The sequence below is a fragment of the Urocitellus parryii genome, chromosome 7, assembly GCF_045843805.1.
Source record: "Urocitellus parryii isolate mUroPar1 chromosome 7, mUroPar1.hap1, whole genome shotgun sequence".
In the NCBI taxonomy this organism is placed as follows: Eukaryota; Metazoa; Chordata; class Mammalia; order Rodentia; family Sciuridae; genus Urocitellus; species Urocitellus parryii.
This window is the reverse complement of record NC_135537.1, coordinates 171734776-171758706: the sequence shown is the minus strand read 5'-3', so window position 1 is coordinate 171758706 and position 23931 is coordinate 171734776. Positions and strand designations below refer to the sequence as shown.

At 35.7% G+C, this 23931-nt stretch overlaps 1 protein-coding gene across 2 annotated transcripts in view; it reads right to left on the bottom strand.

Moving 5' to 3' along the window:
• Nucleotides 1-23931, bottom strand: part of Cep112 (centrosomal protein 112) — a 448365-nt gene that overhangs the window by 240203 nt on the left and 184231 nt on the right. For both annotated transcript variants that reach the window (XM_026406648.2, XM_077800819.1), the window contains one exon: nucleotides 17589-17696. In XM_026406648.2, the coding sequence (XP_026262433.2) occupies nucleotides 17589-17696 (108 nt within the window). The remainder of the gene's footprint in view (nucleotides 1-17588; nucleotides 17697-23931) is intronic.

The following is a 23931-nucleotide window of genomic DNA, read 5'->3' as shown; positions in this document are numbered from 1 at the left end:
AGTGCCAATTATTTTAGGCTCAAAGAGAAAAATTTCAGGCCAAAAAAGAAAAAAGCTTCTTCCTGACCTCGACTGCCCTTCCCTACCTATCAATACCCATTCTGTAAATCCAGGCTCCACAGCTTCATTGCCTGGGTCTCTGATTTGGCAGCCTGGTAGCCAAATTGAGTACTTAGCCTGTGGCCTAGAGGACCCAACTGTGACTGGTGGCATAGCAGAGTTCCCTGAATTAGAGGGCTATTAAAAGAAATAGTTATCTAACAGAGCCTGATTACCACTGAGGAGCAACATGGCTGATTTGTTGTTGGGGCTCAAATATTATTTATTACAAATTGGAAAAGGAAAGCCAAGCCAAAAAAAAAAAAAAAAAGACTTTTAAAAAGCGTAGGATGAGGTAAGTAAGAGCACACCAAAGAGAATAAAAGCGACATAAATTATGCATGCTTAGAAATAAATCATAAAAATCCATTTTGAAGAGATTTTTAGAAGACTTGCAAATGCATGGTTATTAACCACAACTGGGACTTCAATACTGAAAGAAAGTTTACCGAGTTTTTCTAGTCCAATCAGTTTTGTGACCACAAAAATAGCTGCCCACCATTTCCACCTCTCTCCTGACTCGGCAAATGAGCTTGCCTCCTATTCCACAAAGAAAAACCTTCAGTAATTAGAGCATTTTCATTGCCTAGGGCAGGTCTCCACAATTCTGTGCCTCTGTTCTTCCTTCTCACTAGTTCAGCAGAGGGCATCTGCCCTTCCTCTCAGGCCAGCACCTCCACCTGTGGGGAGAGTCCTTCCCATACTCTCTGCTGCCTGAGACCACATGCCAGTGAGCATCTCCATCTCCCCTGTCTCTTGCTTTCTGCCTCTGCTTTTCCAGGGTAGACAAAATAGCCTCATTTAAGAGAACAATTTACAAAAGAAAGGACTGGAAATCCCAGGCTGTCTGCTTTCTAAATAAACTGATCTTTGTAAATTAACTGATCTTATTTAAAATTTCCCACTTGCTTATCTTGCCTAATTGCTGTTTTGTCTCTTCCACTGTCTTTGCTACCAAATGTTTTTGTTTCGAGTAACAGTGGGTTGGTGGCCTGTAAGAGGCTGGCCCTGGAGAGTTCTTTATATTCACTGACAAAAGCATTTATTCTTTCTGGAGAATTTGACCACTTGTTTATCTGCTAAACTCCATTTGTCTTTAAAGGCTTTAAAAGAGAAGATATAAAGTGTAAGATTAAAGAACGATATGACAGGATTGCCAAAACCCAAATTCCACAGTTCAGGAAATCCCAGCATGCCTGCTTGGTTGTTTGTTTCCAACATGAATGAGGTTTGTGAAAAGACAATTAGAATTGTCTTTTTGTTCCAATGGGTTATACAGGAAAGAAACAGGAAATCTTGATGAAAGCTTGGGCTTTACAGGATATTTGTGTGAGTATTTATCCCATGTGTTTGATGTTTTGCTTTGCACATCTGTACGCTTTATGCCTGCATTTGGGCTAAGATATTTTAAAATACCATTTTGCTTTTTTCCACTTCCATTACAGTTCTTGGCATGATGCTTTCTATATGGGTGGGGCTCAAAATTTAAAAGTGAAGAAGGAAACTGAGGCCCAGAAGGCACAAGTCATTCATTTCCTCTAAATGTCAATTCTCTCATTATAAAACGTGCGGATTAGACCAGATAAGAGCTTCTAAAACTTTTCTACCAAAGTAACCCTAGCATCAGTGAAAACGAATAGCATCCCCCTGTGGGACTGGAGGCCTAGCCTGAAGCAGCCTCTGCAAGCTGGAAGTTTCTTTGAAATGTCCTATTTTATCTTAAAAATTCATGGGAACATCACATTTTACAAAACAGGAAAGTCTGTTTGTTTTAATATAAATGTTACCTCACTAGTAAAACTAATTGCTTTCCCACAAAATAATCAAGTGACTGTGGAACACTCCAGAAAGCACATGTGCAGCTTCCCATTCACCCCATTTGCTCCCCACACCAGGGGGTCGCCTTACCCCAGTGTGAGAAGCAGGGTCCTGGGTGGTCAGCACCTAAATTCTCTCCTGGCAAGAATGTTAAGATCTTAACCTTTAAATTTTTATGTTTTAGAGAAAAATAAGATAAAAGAATAGAAAAACTGTCACACTTCATCTAAATGATTACCAAAAAAGTCGGCAGAAGCCCTGATAGTAGGAAACCCAAAGGAAAGCCTCAGTGGTAGAACCAGAAAAGTCTACACCTGACAAGGGAAGGGTGGAGTCCAATCCAGAGAATGAGCAGAAAGTCAAAGAATCTGGAAGGGGCTTTGGTGGAGAAACAGCCCCCAAGAAAGCATAGCTCCTTCCACAATGCTCCAGCCCATGCTTCAACATGCTTATGTTGGGAAACACACTTTCTTAGAAGACAAATCACTGAATAAACAAATAGTTCTGTAGGAAAGTACTACTTAGAAGTAACTCAAAATATTCCTCATAGTACTATCTATACATAGGTTCAATTTCTACCCTGCAAAACCAAGGTAGTGTGTTTAGAGTGGAAGTTGTGAGCTCACCATTCTGACTCTGCCACCTCTTGACTTTGTGGGACCCCGGGCCAGTTACATAACTGGCTGTACATAAGCTGGAAATAAGTCCTGGTACCCAACTCACAGGAGTACTGTGAAGATGGGAGGTGGCTGAACACATGGAACACATGTAGAGCAGGTCCTAAGAACCATTGGCTGTTAGGATTACTGTCACATCCACCAAGCTTCATGTCCTCTGGAAACACAGATCTTACATTTCTGAGACCCAATTCTCCTGAGTCTTCTCTTCTCTTGGCAAAGCAGCCTTTCATTTAAATGCTTCCCTCTGACATGGTTCCAGACATTGCTATACTTTTGGAAATTCCATGAATGTGTTCAAGTTTGTCAGTATCCTGCTTAAGACATGGTGACGAGAATTGATGTTTTCCTTATGTGGCCTGAGATGTCAATAATAGACTAGGACCATCTCTACTAGCTCTCTTGTCCCACTTCCCCCTGTACTCTATACTTACCTCTGTGCCTGTTTTTCTTGCTCCCCACCCTACTTTAGAAACTGATTTTTCTAATCCAAAGCACAGAATTCCGTATTCATCCTCAAAAAATGTAACCTACCTAATTCCAACCTGTTTGAATCTTCAGAAACTGATTTTTCTTATTCTATGTATAACTAACCCTCTGAAGTTGATTCATTCAAAAATGGTCCTTAAGCACAAAAAGGTATCAATACAAAGCCATATTTACCCATAGGAAGGACCTTGTCAGATGGCTCTGTGAAGAACAGGCTTATGTTAATTATTTTTATAAAGAATATACAAAGGGCCGGGGATGTGGCTCAAGCGGTAGCACGCTCTCCTGGCATGCGCGGGGCGCTGGGTTCGATCCTCAGCACCACATAAAAATAAAATAAAGATGCTGTGTCCACCGAAAACTAAAAAATAAATATTAAAAAATTCTCTCTCTCTCTCTCTCTCTCTCTCTCTCTCTCTCTCTCTCTCTCTCTAAAAAAAAAAAAAGAATATACAAAGACATAACAGACTTTAAAATTTATCATTGTGGGAAAACCTTTGAAGCTTAACATACATCCAAATAAATTAACATAAATGTATTTTTATAGTAAAAACATCACAATGCAGAAAGAAGGTGTGTAGTAAAAGAATTAACCATGATTCCGCATCTAAAAAATAATCAGCATTGGTTGTTCACTACTTCTGCCTGATGTTCAAGGTTAAGAGTAACTGAGCCAGGGTAAGTAATAATTCTTTTTTTTTTTTTTTAACTCAGTAGATACTGCCAGACTGTTCTAAAAAGGCTGCATTAACAAAGTATCAATCTCACTAAACTTTTTCCAACTTTAGGTAGTATATCTAATATGCCTTTTTTTTTTTTTTTTGGTATAGGGGATTAAACCCAGGGACATTTAATCACTGAGCCACATTCCCAGCCCTCTGTAAATTTTTTATTCTAATGGTTTATTTATTATTATTTTTTATTTTGAGATAGTGAGGCTCTAAGCAACTTAGCAAGATCCTAAGTTGCTAAGGCTGGCTTTGAAATTCTGATCCCCTCCTTTCTAGACAGACATGACAGTAGAGTATATTTTGACATACATACACAGAGTATGACTTATTCTAATTAGGATCCTATTCTTGCTACTGTGCATGATATAGAGTTACACTGGTTGTGTATCATGTGTGAACACAGGAAAGTTATGTCTTATTCATTCTACTATCTTTTCTATTCCCGTATCCCCTCCCTTTCCTTCTTTCCCCTTTGTCTAATCCAATGAAATTCTATTCTCTGCTCCCTTCTCCCCTAATTGTGTCAGCATCCACATATCAGAGAGTTTTGGGTTTTAGAGAGTGGCTTATTTCATTTAGCATGACAGTCTCTAGTTCCAATCTACATACTGGCTGAGTCATATTACATTGCATATGTGTACCACATTTTCTTTGTCCATTCATCCATTAAAGGGCAGCTAGATTGTCTCCATAGCTTAGCTATTGTGAATTGAGCCACTAAAACATTGATATGGTTTTGTCACTATAGTATGCTGATTTTAAGTCCTTTGGATATAAACTGAGGAGTATGATAGCTGGGTCAAATGGTGGTTCCATTCCAAGTTTCTTGAGGAATCCTCATACTGCTTTCCAGAGAGGTTGCACCAATTTGCATTCCCAACAGCAATGTATGAGTGTACTTTTCCCCATATCCTTGCCAACATTTATTGTTACTCGTATTCCTGATTACAGCCATTCAAAGCAGAGTGAGATGATATCTAAGTGTAGTTTTAATTTGCATTTCTCTAATTGCTTGAGATGTTAAACATTTTTTCATATATATGTTGGCCATTAGTATTTCTTCTTCTGCGATGTGACTGTTCAGTTCTTTTGTCCATTTATTGACTGAGTCTTTTTTTTTTTTAGTTTTTTACATATCCTGGAGATTAATGCTCTATCTAAAGTATAGGTGCTAAAGATTTTCTCAAATTCTGTAGACTCTCTCTTCACATTCTTGATTGTTTCCTTTTCTGTGAAGAAGCTTTTTAGTTTGATGCCATCCCATTTATTCAGTTTTGCTTTTACTTCTTGAGCTTTAGGAGTCTTGTTGAGAAATTTGGTTCCTAATCCAACATGATAAAGATTTGCACTTATTTTTTCTCTAGTAGGCACAGGACCTCTGGTCTAATGCCTAGGTCCTTGATTCACTTACAGTTGAGTTTGTGCTGGGTGAGAGATATAGGCTAATTTCATTTTATTACATATGGATTTCCAGTTTTCTCAGCACCATTTGTTGAAAAGGCTCTCTTTTCTCCATGTATTATGGTGCCTTTGTCTAGATAACTATATTCTTGTAGGTTTGTCTGTATCTTCTATTCCATTGGTCTTCATATCTGTTTTTCTGCCAATGCTATCCAGCATGCTTTTTTTTTTGTTGTTAATACCAACACTGAAGATGTTTCTAAGTGGTTGTTTATTCAATTAATTTCATGTATATTTCTTTCCTTTTGTCATGTCATTTGTTGGGACATTAATGGTTTCATTATGATTTATGCTAATTAGTTACCTACTAATTGTACTTATTATATATCTATTAATTTAATAATTAGAGTTGCCAGGGTCAGCGCACATACCTGTAATCCCAGTGACTAGGGAGGGTGAGATGGGAGGATGGCAAGTTCAAACCCAGCCTCAGCAACTTAGTGAGACCCTAAGAACTCAGTGAGACCTGTCTCTAATAAAATATAAAAAAAGGGCTGGGGATGTGGCTCAGTAGTTAAGTCCCCCTGGGTTCAATCCTTGGTACCAAAAAATAAAATAAAAAATCAGTGTCACTTTGCCTAACGTATTTGCTATAAATATTATTTCTTATTTTTTTAACAAAAAAGAATCTGTGTCCCTTTCATTCCCAATGGCAGGTTCCAATTCTGAATATAATTTTCTATACCTACTTTCTAAAGCTACTTACCCAAGCAACCTCTCTTCATGTTAACTTTGTAGAAAATATTCCTAGGCTTTTCAGATAAAACATATTTCAGTGAAATTACATATTAATGATCTAGCATATGTCAAAATGATTTTCATGTGCCAGTACATTAATCCAAAATTAACTACTTCATTCATGCATTATATTTTAAAAAGTTTCTGATAAATAATTCCATTGGACTATATTTTGCAAAATTCCTCAGTCTTTGGTCTCTTTGAAAATAATCTGCTAATGTTTTATTTTCTGTCTTCTTTTCTCTTTTAGTCTTTTCATCTTTTGATTATTTTACACTCCTATATATCATTTGAATTTATTTTCTACTTCATTACTTCCAAATTTAATACCCAATTAAAATGCAATACAGTAAAATATAATCTATTTTTACTTCATTCTATTGTTTCCTAGCATTTGTAACTCTAATGCTTTAATTACCTAAGTAATGTACGGTACATAATCAATGGGAAATTTCAAGTAAAAAAACTTAGAGCATAAAATGAAAGTCTCAGTTTGTCATACCCAACACATAATTCCATGCCCATTCCACAGATACATGCAATCTTCTAGATTTGTTTACTGAATTTACATACTGAACTAAATGATAAGGACACATGTGTTTTCATTTTACATAAATGAGATCATAATATACAAAGTGTTCTAAGATGTGCTTTACTCCCCTTATCAATACATTTTAGAAGTCTGAATATGTTGGCACATACGGATTCAAATCAATCTTCTTTAATAAGCACATAGTATTCCATAGTGATTCATTTGTTTTATTTTCAACTACTTTTCATTATTCCAAATAATCTTCCACAACACATGTGCACATATATATAATTTTGCACATGTATAAATATTTCCACAGGATAGGTTTCAAGAAATAGAAATTTTGAATTAAAAACTATATGAATTAAATTTTAAAATCAACAATGTATGTGTATATACTCATCCACTCCTGTACTGGCAGCAACTTTTTAAAAACATTTCTGTTTCCCATACTTCTACATAATATACTGCATAGCTCTATAGCTCTTTCTTATCCCACTCCCTACCTTCTTTTTGTTTGTTTGTTTGTTTGTTTTTTGCACTAGGAATTTAACCCCCAGGTATTTTACTACTGAGATACATTCCCAGCCCTTTTCATTTTTTATTTTGAGACAGGGTCTTGTTAATTTGCAAGGCTAGTCTCAAATTTGTGATCCATCTGCCTCAGCCTCCCAAGTCACTGGGAATATGGGACTATACCGCTGTACCCAGCTTGTATAGTTCTTTCATTAATGACCAAATGTATGCACTGTTTTTAGGCTTTCTACTCTAATAAATGGGACTTTAGCCCATTCATCCTCGCTTACTTCCTCTCTTCCACTGTACAGTTGTATTGCTCCTCTCATTTCCTCCATGGTTGATCCTATGCTAAGAAGACATACTAAAATCTGCATGTCTTGCTTCATTACATGGGCAGCAACTCAAATCCCCACTTAGGGCTCCCGCACCTTAGTGCTCTCCTCCTTCCCCCTCCTCTACTTCCTTCTCTTTCTTCCAATTCCAGGTACATATAGCACCTGTTCCTTTACTGTTAGAATAGCAAGGTAAATCATATTTATGCTGTGTTCTATAACCATAAGCTAGTTTCGAAAGCTGAACACCAATGAATGTTAATTATTATGAATATGCACACTGTTCAGTGAAGAGCCTTATTTTGTTAAGACTACATTTCCTTCTTAACTGGCCCAGTGTGATAACTGCTGTGGGATAATGTAGCCTATAATTGTCAGATTTACTAAGGTTATAGGAAAAGCCTGAAATGTGTATTTTTACATAAAATCGTATGTATTTTAAACTGTGACAACTCATTCAAAAATTGGTTTCAGAAACCCTGGGTTGGCCAAACAAAAACAAGTTTGAGGCTTGACTGGTCTAAAACCAGCGAGTTTACCATGTCTATGTTTAGGATTATGCCTTTCTCTTTGGTTCTCTAACAGCCATAAAAATATTTATTGAGTCTCTTCTCCTTCAACTCTGAAAATAGCTTGTATTTTTTCCTTCGGTAACTTCTTTCCTGTTTGCTCTGTATTCTCTCTTGGAAGTCTCCACAGATGGGTCTATTCATCTTCCCAGGTGACTGGCCCCAGTCTCTTTCTGTTCTGATCTTCTGCCTTTTTCTCTGTTTCTGGGAAATTTCCTCAACTTTGTTTTTGGTGAAGTTAAAAGCAGCATAGCATAGCAGCTGTGAGCAGGGACTCAGAACTGGAAAACTCAGGTCTGAACTGCGTAAGAAATCAGTATGCAATGTGATATTGGGCAGGATTTAGATTCTTGGGCCTTGATTTCCTCAATAGTATATGACATTATAATACTACCTACTCATCTTGTGTTCTGTGTTCTATTTCATTGAATTTTGCTGTTCTTTGTTTTCTTCTCTCTGCTTTTTGGGGGATAAAACATGCTCATCTTTTTCTAGTTTCCTAAGATAGACAATTTTACCACTCATTTGAGACCTCTATTTTCTAACATAAGCACACAATACTTTTGGTGTCATGTTTTCATTACCTTTCTTTTATTTAAATTTAGTGTTTTGGGGGTCCCGGGGATTGAAGTCAGAGCTTCACACATGCTAAGCATTCACTCTAACAGTGAGCTACAATGCCAGCCCCAGTGTTTTTATTTTCATTCAGTTATAATGCTTTGCTGTTTTCTTTTCTGGCAATCTTCATACTTACTATAATAAAGTAATTTTAAAGCAAACAAAGAAGAGTTATGAAATTGGATACATCTTCTATACATATAGTTGTTTTATTACTATTAAAAACCTTTTAATAACCTTTTAAAATCTTTCTTAAGGTATCAGAGAAACATCATATGACTATTTGGTTAAAAAGGAAAGAATACCAGAGGGTTCAGAAATTGGATTCTCCTTAAGACTTTACACTATCTAGCTTGTGACCTTGAGAAAATTTTTTTATTACCTAGGATTAAGAATATAAACTAATATAAGCCCCAAACCACATATACCTAGAGGTGATAAGTAGTGATATTTTCATTGATATCATAATTAAGGACATCAAATCTAACTTCTAATATAAAGATAGGAGATATCTATTGATCAAAACTGAAATCAATTCAACAGCAATGAATTGTTACTATTTTGAACTCAATAAATGAAACAATTAATAAAAGTTTAAAGAAATGTAAAAGAAAGTTTCTTCTCTCTTGTAGAATATTCTTTCCAGATAAAAACAGCGTGAATATGTTAACAAATAATACAAGAACCTAAGTGTACAAAATAAGAAGATGGCAGATGCTGTAATTTCAGAGAAATAAGAGACTGGTGTGGATTGAAAAGATCATGTAATATTTGATGAGAGTTGAACACAAGATTAGGTCTTAAACGATAGGCATGACTGGACTATACAGAATAAAGCAAGATAGCTGAAAAGCTGATAAGGACCAATCCAAGAGCTTTTCTATTTTTTATAACTATTTTGCCATTACACCATCCCTAAGCAAACAGCTCAAGCCAGATATTTTTACCAACATTTTAAGATGAAAACAACAACAACCCTGAGGACACACATCAGATCAGACTTCCTTCTTACTGAATTCAAGTGAGCCACTAATTGCTGTCAATTAGTATAAGAAATAAAATCCAGCAATCACAAGGGATTAGTTTTTGATATAATACCTGCTTAATGGGGGTTAAATATAATAATGTAAAAAATTATTCCCATTTCAAGATTTAAAAGATTCAAATATAATCTTTAGAAATTTTTTCTTAACCTGACTAAGCTAATTAATTTTTCCAAATGTTAAGGAAACAAGACAAGCAAATTACATAAGTAAAAATTAATAGCTAAATAAGTATTATGGGAATAAACAGAAATGTATATTTTAAAAGAAACTTAAGATTTTTTTAACTAAATAAGAGGCAGAGCACTTAGTAGAAAACCTAACCTTCTTCTGCTACAGTCAGGGCCATGTCTCCCTGCTCTCCTATAAACCACGCCTTTCCCCCTGCACTCTGATAGCCTGGTCTTTATTCCAGTTTTTGTGCCACAAATGCTCCTAGCTTACTCTCTTCTAAGGATCCTGTGCCCAGTGCTATGTTGCTTTTCATTCTCCATGTGCAAAACCCACAAGGGGACCCTCTTTACCTCAAGTGTGACTATCACCAAAATGTGAGCTCTAAAAGTAAAGGAGACTTGCCTCTCCACCCCTGTTCTCCTCAGTGTTGGTAACAGTACCTGGCATAAAGCAGGTATGCAACAATTGTTCTTAAATGAAAAAGTCAAACTAATCGTTTGACAGGAACAAAATTTAAGAATTACATGTTTCACTTAAATATTCAGATTATCAGACTTTAAGAACAAGTTTTTTAAAAAAAATATTTCTTTCTTTTTTTTTTTTGTTTAGGTGGACACAATATCTTTAATTTACATTTATGTGGTGCTGAGAATCGAACCCAGTGCCTCATGCATGCTAGGCGAGTGCGCTTCCACTTGAGCCACATCCCCAGTCCCAAGAATAAGTTTTAATGGAGTGTTAAAATTCTGTTTCTGAATTTTGTTAAAACAAATATTATTTCAACATTACAAACATGGGTAATAAAAGCTCTTAGTAATATTTCATTATTCCGAGATTTTGTGCTGTGTTTAAAAGATAGATTATATGTATGATAAGAATTAAATGGTGGGAGATGCTGCTGCTGCAGATGCCACTGCCATGCCCAGAGGTCTTTGCTCCCGGCATGGCCACCGATATCTAAGACACTACCACTGAGGATGCTCCCGCTAATGCCTGGAGGTCTCTTCTCCAATCAGCTGCCTCCAATGCAGCTACCTCTAATATTGCTGCTGCCACCTTGAGGTCCCATACAGGTTTTCTTTCTGGGTGCTGCTGCCCATGCAGCTCTGCAGCCCCTGCTGCCACTGCAGACACTGAAGTCCCCAGTACAACTGACACAGACACCACTACTGCCCCCTGGAGTTCGTTTGGTGACACTGCCTCCACAGCCGCAGTTGAAGCTGCCACTGCAGCCACTACTGATACCTGCCACTGCTGCTGACCAGCTGCCTGCTACCACCGCCTAAAGGTCTGCTGCGCCCATTTTGGGACACCGGCCAGGGCCTGGGGCCAGATTGCCAACAGGTTTACCACCACAAGACACTCTGCCTGGGGACTCTGGCTGGGACCTGCAAGGCCAGTGTGGGGGTGCCTGCGGGTTTGGAGGTATTTGGGATCTTCCTTCTGGGAGTGCTAGTAGCCTTTGTCTTACTGCTGCATCTCAGGGTTGCTCCTTTGCTCCCTGGTAGTCTCTCTGCAAGTAGGAGCAGCATTGAGATCTTGGGACTGCAGTATGGCTGACCCTGAGGTACCTAAATCCCAGATCGATGGGATAGTGACTGAGTCAGTGAGGGCTGATCTGAGCCTGGTGATGTCAAGAGACATCAGAGAAAGGGCTGAGAGACTTTTGAATGCTGGTGGAGACAGTTCAACTTTCCATAGAGATTTATTTTATTTTTGATTCACTAATATCTCTACCATATTTGGAACAGGGTGTTTATAATACTCAGTTTGTGGAGGACAATGATTATCTATGGTTTTAAATCTACTTTATCTGAGATGAGGATGGAAACCCCTACTTGTTTATGCAATCCATATGAAGAGAAAATAAACGATCTTGAAAGTAGAGTTGACCATGCAGAGAAGATGGTAAGAAACCATGAACAGAGCATCCAAGAATTATGGTGATTTGCATTTTTTTGTGTATTCTTGTATCTTTAATTTTTCTCTTTATTCATATACTTCCTCTCTCCTGCCTATTTTCTGGGATTTTCTTTCCAACTTTTCTCCAACCAACTGCCAATCTGGGTCAGTTCCTTTTCTACTCTTCCTGTGAATTTTGCTTCTAGCTTCTTTTTTCCTCCATCACGAACATTGCATATTATATTACTTCTGTTCTCTCATTCACCATTAGAAGTTGTAAACTGTTTTATCAAATTTTCTGTTTATACTATACATAGTAATTGAACTTAACATCCTGACTTAATGTAATAAAGAAGTAGACACCTTAGTGGGAGCTATTAAGGTTTAAGGCTATATATGGTTTATACTGGGTGCCATAGATATTGGTCTCACCATTAAAGATGAGGCACTATAAACCTTCAGGGAAACTATAGGTCCATAGGGTAGAATTAATGCTGCCTTAGATCCATACTGCTACATGGGAAACACATGAACAACAAGAAAAAAAGGGAATAAAGTGCCCCAAATAAACCAAGATCCTTCAATGAAAGAAGTCACTGATAACACAGTAGAGAAAATGTCCCAGAAGGGGTTCAGAATGTACATAGTTTAATTGATATGTGAAGTAAAGGATAGTATAAGAAGTAAAATCAAAGAAAAAACACAGAAAGTGAAAGAACACTTCAATAAAGAGAGATTATGAAAAAAAAAACAAGAAGAAATCCTTGAAATGAAGGAATCAGTAAAACAAATTGTAAATTCAATAGAATGCATCACCAACAGACTAGATCATTTGGAAGTCAGAACCTCAGGCAATGAAGAGAAAATATATGATCTTGAAAGTAGAGTTGAATATTCAGAGAAGATGATAAGAAGCCATGAACAGGATATCCAAGAATTTTAGGATAACATGAAAAGACCAAATTTAAGAGTTATTGGAATAGATGAATGAGCAGAGAAACAAACCAAAAGAATTCACAATTTTTTCAAAGTTATAACAGCAGAAAATTTCCCAAACTTGAAGAATGGAAAGGAAAATCAAATACAAGATGCTTACAGGAAACCAAATGTACAAAATTACAGCAGACCCGCACCAAGACACATTATAATGAGAATGACTAACACAGAGAGTAAAGAAAAAAGTCTTAAAGGCCATGAGAGGAAAAACATCAAATTACATATAGGAGGAAACCAATTCAGATCTCAACTGATTCCTCAACCCATGCACTTAAATCTAGGAGGGCCTTGAATAATTTATTTCAAGCTCTGAAAGAAAATAGATGCCAACCAATAATTTTATATTCAGCAAAATTAAGTTTCAGATTTGAATAGGAAATTAAAAGTTTCTATGAAATAAACAAAATTTACAACTAGAAAGCCTATACTACAGAACATTCTCAACAAAGTAAAACCCAGCAAAGTAAGGATCTGCATTAAAGGAATATTCAACCAAAGGAGAAATTAAGTTAAATTAAAACCCAGAAGTAAATTAAAATGACAGGCAATACAAATCATATCAATAATAACTTTGAATGTGAACAGCCTGAACTCATCAATCAAAAGACATAGACTGACAGATTGTATTAAAAAGCAAGACCCAACAATATGCTATCTTGAAGAGACTCACCTCATGGGCAAAGACATCCAAAGGCTGAAGGTGAAAGGATGGGAAAAAACTTATCACTCATATGGACTGCATAAAGAAGCAGGGGTTTCCATCCTCATCTCAGATAAAGTAGACTTCAAACCAAAGTTAATCAGAAGAGACTAAGAGGGACATTCAAACTTCTTAAGGGAAGTATATATCAGCAGGACATAACAATTATAAGTATTTATGCCCCAAACAATGGAGCATCTATGTACATCAAACAAACCCTTCTCAATTTCACTAGTCAAACAGACCAAACACAATAATACTAGGTGACTTTAACACACATCTCTCAATACTGGGGAGAACCCAGACAAAAACTAAATAAAGAAACTATAGAACTAAATAATACAATCAATAATTGAGACTTAACAGACATATATAAAACATTTCATCCATCAATAAGTGAATATAACTTTCTTCTCAGCAGCACATGGCTCCTTCTCTAAAACAGAACATATCTTATGCCACAAAGCAACTATTAGTAATATAAAAAAGATAATACCCTGCATTCTATCAGATCACAATGGAATGAAATTAGAAATCAGTGATAAAATAAAAATAGGAGCTACTGTAATAAATGGAGACTTAATAATGCATTATTGATTGATAAATGGATAACAGAAGATATCAAGATGAAATAAAAAATTCTTAGATGTAAATGAAAACACTGATATAACATATCAAAATTTCTGGACACTATGAAGGCAGTACTAAGAGTAAAGTTTATTGCACTGAGCACATTCATTAAAAGAATAAAAAGATGAAGGAGCAGAGATACAAATCAAAGGAATTCACAATCTTTTCAAAGTTATAATAGCAGAAAATTTGATTTATGGGTGTTGATTTTATATCATGCTACTTTGCTAAATTCATTTATGAGTTCTACATCTAACCAGGCATCTGCAAGCCCTAGAAAAGAAGAACATATCAACACCAGAAGCAGTAGAAGACAGAAAATAATTAAAATCAGAGCTAAAATCAATGAAATCAAAACAAAAGAAACAACTGAAAAAATTGACAAAACAAAAAGTTGGTTCACTGAAAAAATAAATACAACAGATTAAACCCTTGTCCATGCTAATGAAGGGAAAAGGAGAGGAAATTCAAATGACTAAAATACAAGATGAAGAAGGAAATATCACAACAGACATGTCTGAAATACGGAAGATAATTAGAAACTATTTTGAAAATTTAAACTCCAATAAAATAGAAAATATCAAAGACATTGACAAATTTCCAGAGATATATGACCTACCCAAACTGAATGAGGAGATCATACACAATTTAAATAGATCAATTTTAAGTAATAAAATAGAAAACACCATAAAAAGCCTACCAACAAAGAAAAGCCCAGAACCAGATGGATTCTCAGCTGAGTTCTACAAGACTTTCAAAGAAGAATTAACATCAATATTCCTCAAAGTATTCCATGAAATAGAAAAGGAAGGAACCCTTCCAAACTGATTCTTTGAGGTTAATATCACCCCGATAACAAAACAAGACCAAGACACATCAACGAAAGAAAACTTCAGACCAATATCCTTGATGAACATACATGCAAAAATTCTCAATAAAATTCTGGCAAATTGCATATAAAAACATATTTAAAAGATAGTGCACCACGATCAAGTGGGGTTTACCCAGGGATGCAGGATTGGTTCAACATACAGAAATCAGTAAACATAATTCATCATATTAACAGACTTAAAATAAGAATCATATGATCATCTGAATAGGTGCAGAAAACCATTTGACAAAATACAGCACACCTTGATGTTCAAAACGCTAGAAAAATTAGGGGTAGTAGGAATATACCTCCACATTGTAAAAGCTAAACTCAAGGCCAGCATCATTCTAAATGGAGGAAAATTGAAAGCATTCATCTGAAAACTGGAACAAGACAAGGATGTCTTCTTTTACCACTTCTATTTAACATCATTCTTCAAACTCTAGCCAGAGCAATTAGAAGAAAGAAATTAAGGGGATAAAAATAGGTGAAGAAGAACTCAAACTATCACTATTTGCTGGTGACGTGACTCTATATGTAGAAGATCCAAAAAATTCCACCAGAAAACTTCCAGAACTAATAAATGAATTCAGCAAAGTAGCAGGATATAAAATCAACACCCATAAACCAAACACATTCCTATATATATCAGCAATAAATCCACTGGAAGAGAAATTAAGAAAACTACCCATTTGCAATAGCCTCAAAAAAATTAAATACTTGGGAGTCAATCTAACAAAAGAGGTGAAAGACCTCTACAATGAAAACTACAGAACACTAAAGAAAGAAATTCAAGAAACCCCAGAAGATGGAAAGCTCTCCCATGCTCCTAGATATGCAAAATTAATATTGTCAAAATGGCCATATTACCAAAAGTGTTATATATATTTAATGCAATTACTATTAAAATTCCAATGACATTCTTCATAGAAATAAAAAAAGCAATCATAAAATTTATTTGTAAAAATAAGAGACCTAGAATAGCCAAAGCAATCCTTAGCAAGAAAAGTGAAGCAGGAGGCATCACAATACCAGATCTTAAACTATACTACAGAGCTATAGTAACAAAAATAGCATGGTATTGGCACCAAAATAGACTTGTAGACCAATGGTACAGAATAGAGAACACAGAAACAAACCCACATAAATACAGTTATGTTATACTAAACAAAGGTGCCCAAAACATTCACTGGAGAAAAGAGCTTATTCAACAAATGATGCTGGGGAAACTGGAAATCCACATGTAGCAAAATAAAATTGAACCTCTATCTATCACTCTGCACAAAAATCAACTCAAAATGGATCATATACTTAGCCACTAGAACAGAGATCCTTCACCTAACAGAAGAAAAAGTAGGTCCAAATCTTCACAGTCTCAGCCTAGTGTCTGACTTCCTTAACAAGACTCTTAAAATGCAAGAAGTAAAATCAAGAATCAATAAAGGAGATGGATTAAAATTAAAAAGCTTCTTCTCAGCAAAAGAAAACAATAATGTAAGGAGAGAGCCTACAGTTTGGGAGAAAATCTTTACCACATATACCTCCGATAAAGCATGAATTTCTAGGATATATAAAGAACTCAGAAAACTTAACACCAAAAACTATAAATAACCCAATCAATAGATGGGCTAAGAAACTGAACAGATATTCCACAGAAGAAGAAATACAATTTATCACCAAATATATGAAGAAGTGTTCAACATCTCTAGCAATTAGAGAAATGCAAATCAAAATTACACTAAGATTTCATCTCACTGCTATGAGAATGGCATCATCAAGAATACAGGCAACAATAAATGTTGGCAAGGATGTGGGGGAAAAGGTACACTAATACTTTGCTAGTGGGACTGCAAATTGGTACAACCACTATGGATAGCAGTATGGAGCTTCCTCAGAAAACATGGAATGGAACAACCATTTGGCCCAGCTATCCCACTCCTCATTTTTTACAAAAAAAGACTTAAAATCAGCATACTGCAGTAATGCAGCCACTTCAATATTTATAGCAGCTAAATTCACAATAGCTAAACTATGGAATCACTAGGTGTCCTTCAATAGATGAATAGATAAAGAAAATGTGGTATATATATTCAATTTAATATTACTCAGCTTTAAACAAGAATGAAATTATGGCATTTGCCAGTAAATGGATGGAGTTGGAGAATATCATGCTAAGTGAAATAACTCAATCCCAAAACCAAAGGCTAAATGTTTTCTCTGATATGCAGATGCTAATTCACAATAAGGTGGGGGGCACTAGATAAGAATGGTGTTACCTTAGATCAGGTAGAGGAAAGTAAAGGGAGGGGAGGTGGGGATAGGAAATATAGTAGAATGAAACAGACATTATTACTTTATGTATATATGTGACTACATGACCAATGTGATTCTACAACATGCACACTCAGAAAAATGAAAAATTATATCCCCTCTACGTATGATATAACAAAGTACATGAATGCATTCTACTGCCATGTATAACTAATTAAAAGAAATTTAAAATTTTTTAAAAAATTAAATGGTGGGCTGGGGTTGTGGCTCAGTGGTAGAGCACTTGTCTGGCATGTATGAGGCACTGGTTTCAATCCTCAGCACCATATGAAAATAAATGAAATAAAGGCATTGTGTCCATCTATTACTAAAAATAATTTTTACAAAGTTAAATTGTATCACAAAATGAACAACCAACCTGCTGTTCGTATCTTTGTTTGACATCCTCCAGTTGCCATAAAAACTCTGTAGACTGTTTCTCACGTAGAGTCTTGGATCTAGTGAGATCTGCTTCTACTTTTTCCATCTATAAAATTTTTTAAAAAAATCAAGTTTAACATACTTTAAACTATGTTCCATATTATAAAAAAATGTTCATTCATTAAAATAATAGATTTTAAACACCTCATCAATTTTGATGATTAATTTAATGGTGAAAACAATGAAACATTAATTTATTTAAATACAGCTTAATAATTAAAGGAGAAAATTAAAATTGGTATGTATCTGACTATATTCTAACATAACAACAGTATAATGGAAATATAATATGGTCACTCAAATTTTATTCAATACGATTGTATTAAGCATACCAAGGGATACATGCTTAATGGATGCAACTAATTCTGAATATATAAAGAATTTAACAATTCAATAATAAATGGACAATTAATACAGTTTCAAAATGGGCAAAGAATCTGAATAGAAATTTCTCCAAAGAAGATACACAAATGGCAAAAAAGATATGAAAAGATGATCAAATCATTATCAGTAGGCAAACACAAAATTACAATTATCTTATATTAGACAATTGTGCCAAAAACATGCACTGGAGAAAAGATAGCCTCTTCAACAAATGGTGCTGGGAAAACTAGAAATCCATATGCAACAAAATGAAATTAAACCCCTATCTCTCACCATGCCAAAACTTAACTCAAAATGAATCAAGGACCTAGGAATTAAACCAGAGACTCTGCATCTAACAGAAGAAAAAGGAGGCCCTAATCTTCATTATGTGGGATTAAGCCCCAACTTCCCTAGTAAGTCTCCTATAGTGCAAGTATTAAAACCAAAAATCAATAAATGGGATAGAATCAAACTAAAAAGTTTTTTCTCAGCAAAAGAAACAATCTGTGAGGTGAACAAAGAGCTACATCCTGGGAGCAAATCTTTACCCCTCACACATCAGATAGAGCACTAATCTCTCTGGTATATGAAGAATTCAAAAAGCTAAGCACCAAAAATAAATAAATAAATAAATAAATAAATAACCCAATCAACAAATGGGCCAAGGCCTGAACAGACACTACTCAGAAGAGGATATACAATCAATCAACAAATATATGAAAAAAATGTTCAACAGCTCTAGCAATTAGAGAAATGCAAATCAAAACTACTCTAAAATATCATCTCACTCCAGTCAGAATGGCAGCTATTAGGAAGACAAACAATAATAAGTGTTTGCAAGGATATAGGGGAAAAGGCACACTCATATATTGCTGGTGGGACTGCAAAGTGGTGCAGCCATTATGGAAAGCAGAATGGATATTCCTTGGAAATCTGGGAATGCAACCACCATTTGACCCAGCTATCCCTCTCCTTGGTATATATCCAAAGGACTTAAAAACAGCATACTACAGGGACACAGCCACATCAATGTTTATAGCAGCACAATTCACAAGCGCTAAACTGTGGAGCCAACCTAGATGCCCTTCAGTGGATAAATAAATTTTTTTAAATGTGGCATATGTACACAATGGAATTTTATTCAGTAATAAGAGAATAAAATCATGGCATTTGCAGGTAATTAGATGCTGTTGGGGAAGATAATGCTAATTAAAGTTAGCCAATCCACCCCCCTGCAAAAATGCCAAATGTTTTCTCTGATATAAGGAGGCTTACTCCTAGTAGGGTAGGGAGGGGGAGCATGGGAGGAATAGATTCGGCAGAGGGGTGGGAGGAAAAGGGAAGGGGCATGGATTAGCATGGATGGTGGAATATGATAGACATCATTACCCAAAGTACATGTTTGAAGACACGAATTGGTATCAACATACTTTATATATAACCAGAGATATGAAAACTTGTGATGTATACATGGAATAAGAATTGTAATACATTCTACTGTCATTTATTTTTTATTTTTTTAAAAAATCAATTAAAAAAGGTAAAAAAAAGAATGAGAAACCACTTCACACCCACTTTAGAATAGCTATAATAAAAAAGACAAATAATGACAAGCATTATTGGTAAAGAAGTGGAGAAATCAGAACCTGCAACACTACTAGTGGGAATGTAAAATGATATAGGCATTATGATTATGTTCAATTTGTCACAGAGTTAAACATGAAGGTACCATGTGACCTAATAATTCCAATCATGGTGAAGAAATGAATACATACATCTACACACAAATAATTAGCATAAAAATGTTTATACTAATATTATTCTTAGTAGACCCAAGAAGGAAATAAACCAAGTCCATCAGTTGATGAGTGGACAAACAAAATACAATATATTCAATGGAATATTATTCAGTTATGAATAGTAAAGGAGCACTAAGACATGTTACAACACATGTGAACCCTGAAAACATTTTTTGGGAGGTATCATAAGAGACCACACATTATATAATTACATTTATATTAAATTTCCAGGGTGGGCAATTCCATAGAAACAGAAAACAGATTACTGATTTCTTCGAATGAGATGGGGGATAGGGTGGGTTTAAGGATAGGAGCATGCACTTTCTTTTTAGGGAGATTAAAATGTTCTAAAATTGATTTTGAAGATGGTTGCCCAACTTTGGGACTACATTAAAAACCACTGAATTGTGAACTTATGAGCAAACTGTTAACATGTGAACTGTACTTCAACAAAGCTATTATTAAAAAAAAAAGTAAAAGTAAAGACTCCATTCATGCCTCAGGGCTCCCATGATCCACTGCCAATTCCCACTCCTAGCTCCTCCCTTCTACACTGTCCCACTACTACCTGCCTCCTTGTTCTCATTGGAGGGCCTAGAAGCTTTCCCCCAGGTATTCACATAGCTTCTTTCTCAAAGTTTTAAGGTTTTGCTTAAATGTTACCATTACACTGAGGCCTCCCAGACACCCCATTTTTAACTTCATTGTGCCACCCCTCTTGTCCCCTAGTTCACCCAGTCCCCATTTCCAGCTTTGTTGTTCTTTTGCCCCATAGAATATATCACCTTCAGGTTCACTACAGAGTTGACTTCTTCTTTAGGGCTGTTTATATGTCCACCTTCCCCACTGTAACGTAGCCCCACGTTCACTATGTATCTCGACCATTTAGCACAATCCCTGGTACACATAGGGATTCAACAAATAATGAAGAAAAAAAAAAGACAGCATACTTGATTTAGTTCAAGATTTGCTGAATGTACATTTTTCAACCTTTATTGTCAAATTCTTCACAACATATATAAAATAAATAAAGTAGTGCTGGAATATTACTTTTCCTATCACTCTGTCCATGATCACATCAGATATCTTTTCATTATGTGACAGGAAAGAGATGTTCTTACAACCAGTATTTTAAAAGCTCTCCTTATCAATAACAGGAACATAGAACCATTTCTTCACAGTATTGAAGCATTTCATTTGTCCTTCTACCCCTGCCCATTTGGGTATGATTTAGGAAAATATTTTTTTTCTGAGGCAATTTGTAAGTTAATGTGACAACCATTCTATCACAGGCTACTTTATATTCCTTATTATTCTGCTTCACTGGTCTGTTGAGCTACTTGATCTTTTTTACTTGTACACAATGCCATCTTTCAGGTTACCCTTTGGTAAGCATTAAAATTAGTGAAAACATGAATATAAGAGGAAATGAATCATGAAAAGTGTTTTCCCCACAGTTTTTCATGTTACATTTAAAAAATTCAGATGCATTTATTCAAACATGATTAAGCTTCTAAGAACAAAGATATTCAATGACAAGCAACCAGTTTTACTGCATGAGAACAAAATGCATACTACTACTCAGTATTGTTACCTAAAAAATACTACATTTCAGTTTCTGATTCTTATAGTGAAGTATGGAGTATTGACATTATAGATGATCATATAAAAATATAAAAGATCATACCCCTCAAATACTAAGCTCCTAACCTATCATCAGCAATGCGCAATACAGTATCACTGGCATTTACCAAACAAGTCTGGCTGCTCTTGGTTCTAACAACCTTTTGCTCTTCACACTACCTGATATACCACTCCATTTTGTTCCTCAGTCATTTAATTTTTAAGGTTATATCTGGATTTACCAATTTTGGGCATCTGAGGTGTGATTATGTTCAATCTAGGAGCTCTGTATAAGGCTTCCCCATGCCATAAAGAAAACCCATGTTCCCACACATCTGCACAGCCCAGTATCTAACCCCACCTGACCCTTATGATCAAGCAATAACCTTGCACAGTTCTAAAGCCCAGCCAAAGGAGGCAGGCCCATGAATGCACATAACTGTGAAGCATGGCCTCTGGTCCTTCCCATGCCAAGAAGCTGAACAGAAACTCAAGAGGACTTTCCCAGCCTCAAGAGTACAGCCTGCAGTCCTGTCCAACTACAGATTCCAAGCAATACTTCTACCTTTCCAAGGAATGCAGCCTACAACCCTTCCTGATCAGAAGTGACTGAAGAGCCCTGACAGACACTGACACTGACCACAGAGCCTGACTAGTGGTCTCACTGGACTGCAAGATACAGCCAACAGCCCTATCTAACCTCAGAGCCCAGGCAGAAAACTAGCCTAACTAGGAAAAACAACAGCAAGGCCTACCTACTACTAGGTAGTAGTAGTCACTACCAGATATCCTACCCAGAATCCCAGGATAGATTTGAGTGTGAAGGTCTATATCATCCCAAGAACATACCCACAAAGGCTAGAAGGGGTGGCTGCTTCTTCAAATGCATGGACTCCAAGGCAAGGACATAAAGAATACCAAAAAAAAAAAAAAAATCAGGGACACATGGTATCACCAAAAGAAACTTAACAAAACTCCTACATTGAACTCCCGAGAAATAGTGACTTATGAAATGACTAGCAAAGAATTCAGAATAATCCTCTTAAGTAAGTTCATGGAATTACATGAAAATATGGCTGGATAAAAATTCAATGAATTTGGAAAACAATACACAAAATTATAAGTTTGAAAAAAACAAATTTTTAAAAACAGAAATTCTAGAGATAAAGAATATAATAACTGAAATAAAAATTCAATAGAAAGCTTGACCCTCAGACTCAATTAAGCAGAAGAAGCCATCAGGGAGCTCAAAGACAGGACATTTGAAACCACCCTGTCAGAGAAGGAAAAAAGAATGAAAAAGAATGGAGAAACCCTGTGGGAATTATGTTACACCATCAAAAAACCTAACTTTTTGGGGGCTGGGGTTGTGGCTCAAGCGGTAGCGCGCTCGCCTCGCATGCGTGCGGCCCGGGTTCGATCCTCAGCACCACATACCAACAAAGATGTTGTGTCCGCTGAGAACTAAATAAAATAAATATTAAAAATTCTCTCTCTCTCTCCCCTCTCTCCTCTCTCACTCTCTCTTAAAAAAAAAAAAAAACCTAACTTTTTGCACAATAGAAATTCGAGAATAAGAGAAAGAAAACAGACCCAAATGATATTTCAGAAAACGAAAGCTAAATATTTCCCATATCTAGGGAAAGATGTCAATGTTCAGATACAGGTAACTCAGATGTTTCTAAATCCAGCCCAATGAGAAATTCTATCAATTTGAGATACATCAAATCAAACTATCAAAAATCAAAGACAATTCTGAAAACAGGAAGAGATAAGATTCATATCTCTGGGCTGGGGTTGTAGCTGAGGGGTAGCATACTTGCCTAGCACATATGAGGCACTGGGTTTGATCCTCAGCAACACATAAAAATAAACAAATAAATAAAACAAGGATATTGTGTCCATCTACAATTTAAAAGTAAAAAGCTCATATCACCTACAAGGAGGTCTCATTATGGCTATTGGCTGAATTCTCAGCAGAAACACTGCAGGCCAGGACAGAGTGATATTTTATTTCAAAGTGAGAAAGAATAAAAACTATTAACCAAGAATACTTTACCTGAAAAACCATCTTTCAGAAATGAGAAAAAAATAAAATATTCCCAGAAAAACAAAAAATTAGAGAAGTTTAGCACCACTAGGCTTGTCTAACAGAATTGCTAAAGGGAGTTTTAAAAGCTTAAAGAGAAGGCTGCTAATCAATAACAGAAAGCATAGGAAAGTAAAAAGTTCACTGGTAAAAATAATACATGGTTATATTTGGTATTCTCCAGTACTATAATGGTGGTATGCAAAGTAACTTTATGTCCTATATGAAGGTTAAAAGACAAAGCTATTAAAAATAACTCTAACTACAATAAATTGTTAAGAGATACAAATTAGAAAAAAGTTGTAAATTATGACATCAAAAAATGAAATGGAGTAGGAAGGTAAAATAAAAGTGAAGTGCTTTTATGTGTGATAAAAATTAAGTTATTATCGGCTTAAACAGTC